General features: G+C 43.8%; 1 protein-coding gene across 1 annotated transcript; it reads left to right on the top strand.

Annotated features, from left to right (window-relative positions):
• The first annotated feature begins 1,493 nt into the window (after window positions 1–1,493).
• On the top strand, window positions 1,494–3,163 carry polr3f (polymerase (RNA) III (DNA directed) polypeptide F). The gene is made up of 3 exons (XM_034865813.1): window positions 1,494–1,665; window positions 2,763–2,880; window positions 2,957–3,163. The coding sequence occupies exons 1-3, from the start codon at window positions 1,604–1,606 to the stop codon at window positions 3,026–3,028; spliced, it is 252 nt and encodes an 83-aa protein (XP_034721704.1). The 5' UTR covers window positions 1,494–1,603; the 3' UTR covers window positions 3,029–3,163.
• Window positions 3,164–3,300: the final 137 nt, after the last annotated feature.

Below are 3,300 nucleotides of genomic sequence, written 5' to 3'. Positions count from 1 at the left end.
CACCTTCACACTCACACACACACACTCACACACACACACACACACACACACACAGATACACACACACACACACAGAGATACACACACACACACACACATATAAAGAGAGACACACATACGTGTACACACATTTTTAAACACGTCACACCGCGTGTCCGTTATAGAATAACTAATAAATACCTTAATATCTTAATAATTACCTAATAAATACCTTAATAACTTAATAATATCTTAATAAATACCTTAATAACTTAATAATATCTTAATAAATACCTTAATAACTTAATAATATCTTAATAAATACCTTAATAACTTAATAATATCTTAATAAATACCGTCTTACTTCAGATTAGAGATCAGAGGAAACGACCCGATGCTGCTCCGCTCCGAGTCCTGCGTCACCATAGCAACGACTCCACCACAGACCCGGACCTGCGTAGTTACAACAACATCCGGGGTGTGGGACGCGTCTCCGCCCGCCGCCATCTTGAGACGGAGTTGTAGTCCCGGCGGGACTCCTACAGCTGCACGTTACTGACAATACATCAACATGGAACCACATACAGCGGAAAACCCGGATCAGTCCCCAGTCCAACACGTCTGGGGACGTATGTGTGCGTCCTGGGTGAGGACCGGAGGACCGGAGGACCGGAGGACCGGAGGACCGGAGGACCGGAGGACCGGAGGACCGACTCCATCCACATCACTATGAGCACCCATGGAAGGTCATGAGTAGACCAGCAGGCGGCGCTGTGGTCCCGTCTCTGACATAGACTGTATGTTGAGATCTAGTCTAGGGTCTAGTCCAGGGACAGTTCAGCAAGGCTGCTTTTTGTCCCTTTACAGGACACCATAGGCTTCCAAAGAACCCCCAAAACCTGTTTTCCATAAAGGTACCCAGCTCAACTTAAATTATTACCAAGTTATTAAACCACTTAAAGCCTCTGGAGATGTATCTCAGGTATCTGTTTAGTTTAGGGTAGTTTAGGCCGTTTTACCTTTTTCTTTACTAGAACACAGTTTTTTTCATGAAGTGATGTTACAAGAGCCAAGAATGAATCATAAGCTTCCTTCCCATTATCTACGTTGACTTTACCCCAGCCTTGCTTCATTAAGTCCTCTTTAAATGTATTGATGTTTTCTTGGTTTCTGTGTCTGGTCATTGTGTAAATATTGTTGTCCTTCCTGGTCCTGGTGTAGTTTCCTGTCATAAACTGTAAATTATTTAACAAATAATTCAGATGCTATAAGATATAATAAAACACTCAAACAATTAAATTAAGTAACCATTAATTAAGCTGAAGAACGTTGTATGGAATCAGTTATTTTTTACATCTGCAATTTGGTTGAAAGACATCTATATTTCTGATATAAAACACTAAAACGTGTCGGGTTGCCCCGAGGACTATGGAGGACAACACGACGGTTAAAAGAATAATAAGAACTGCGCCGTGATTACTTTTGAACAGGCAGCTTTCAGGACCCCCCCCCCTCTTCCTTCTCAGGACCCAGAACTAACATGGCACCCAGTCCGTCTGGCAGCGTTAGCTAGCAGGCTAGCTCCGCAGCTCGGACGGTGAATAGAGACTCACAACAGTTTAAAATGGCAGAAGTCAAAGTGAAGAAGGAGACGAATCTGTCAGACGCGGCGGAGGTTGAGACCAGGTGAGTCCGGCGCCGTCTGCGGGGTTAACGGATCAACGATGGCGCGGTTTGCACGCTGCGCCAAACTCCGTGCAAATTATATCTAATTTAGTGTAAACGCGGTTATCGTCAGACAGAAATAGGCTATGAGCTGCTAATACACGTCTTCTGAACCGGAGTACGTCTACTTCACATTCGGCATCATGTCAGCTTCTATTTCATCACAATAAGGACATTTTCAAGCATCTTTAACTGAGTTTTAATGAGAAAATTTCCCTTAGCAAGACAATGATGGGCCAGTGGCGTCATGTTGTTCTTAATCTGGTGCGCCGAACTCCGTGCAAATGATATCACATTTAGTGTTAACGCGGTCATCATCAGACAGAAACAGGCCAAATGACAGGAAGAAACAGGGATTCTGAACCGGAGTGACATTATTGTACATTCGGCGTTCAGTTGGCAAAGCAAGCTGTTACTATTACCCCGAAATCTGAGCATATTCAAACATCTTTTTAAAACCTTTCATATCGCGTTAACCCTCCTGGTGTCCCCCTTTAATAAATGTCTATATCTGAAATCTGAGTTTCTTTTTGACCAAATTACCATAAAAATGGATTCCTTCCAACGCTGTTTCATTCCTCTGATCTTAACTATTAGTCAAAATAACTCATACATTTCTGCTTTTTTAACTCTAATATTAGGAATAATTCTCTATAAATGAGGGTTATTGTCCATGGATTCCAGAGAGTATAAAACTAGTAAGATGGTGGTGGTGGAGACTAAAACAGTCTGAAAAGGTGTTTAAAGGTTTTTAACCCGGGTTAGTTCTCCTGTCGTCCTGGGGTCCAATGACCCGTTTTAAAGACTTTTGGGAAATGTTTTCATCCAAATTGTCCCAACATGACGTGGATGCTGCTCACAAGTTAAAGGAGCACTTCGCTACTCTGTTGGATTTTGGGCGTTTCTTTTACTGAAATAGTGTGTGTGTGTGTGTGTGTGTGTGTGTCTGCGCGCGTGTCTCTGTGTCTGTGTGTGTGTGTGTGTGTGTGTGTGTGTGTGTGTGTGTGTGTGTGTCTGCGCGCGTGTCTGTGTGTGTGTGTGTGTGTGTGTGTTTGCAGGATCAAGCAGCTGTGTCAGCAGTTCCCTCACGGTATCACGGACCAGGTGATCCAGAACGACATGCCCCAGCTGGAGCCTCAGCAGAGAGCCATGGCCATCAACAAGCTGCTGTCACTGGTCAGTCCAACGATGATGTCATCCGCTCTGAGCGCTGGGATTGGTTAGTTCGTACTGACGTGTTCACCTGTTCCAGGGTCAGCTGGACCTGCTGAGGAACAGTTCGGGTCTCCTGTACAGGATGAAAGACGTGCAGAGCACCAGGTAAACACACCTGACTGACAGATGCCTGCTCCCACAATGCAATGCAGCAGCGAAAATAGTCCAATACTGAGCAAGACTAAACAAACTGCAATGTAACCTACAGGACACATGTTTTATAGAGTAAGATCCTAAACATCCCCAAACCCACCAGACTCCATGTAAATAATCACTACTTTCATCATCATAAAACACACTTCCTTCAAAGTGGACAGAAACTAAATAAAACTACCAAAAGCCGTCTTGGTTCATCTTTCCACTGTTCCAACAATCACCACT

The sequence above is a fragment of the Etheostoma cragini genome, unplaced genomic scaffold (assembly GCF_013103735.1).
Source record: "Etheostoma cragini isolate CJK2018 unplaced genomic scaffold, CSU_Ecrag_1.0 ScbMSFa_2774, whole genome shotgun sequence".
Classification (NCBI taxonomy): Eukaryota; Metazoa; Chordata; class Actinopteri; order Perciformes; family Percidae; genus Etheostoma; species Etheostoma cragini.
This window is presented reverse-complemented; position numbering and strand designations above follow the sequence as displayed.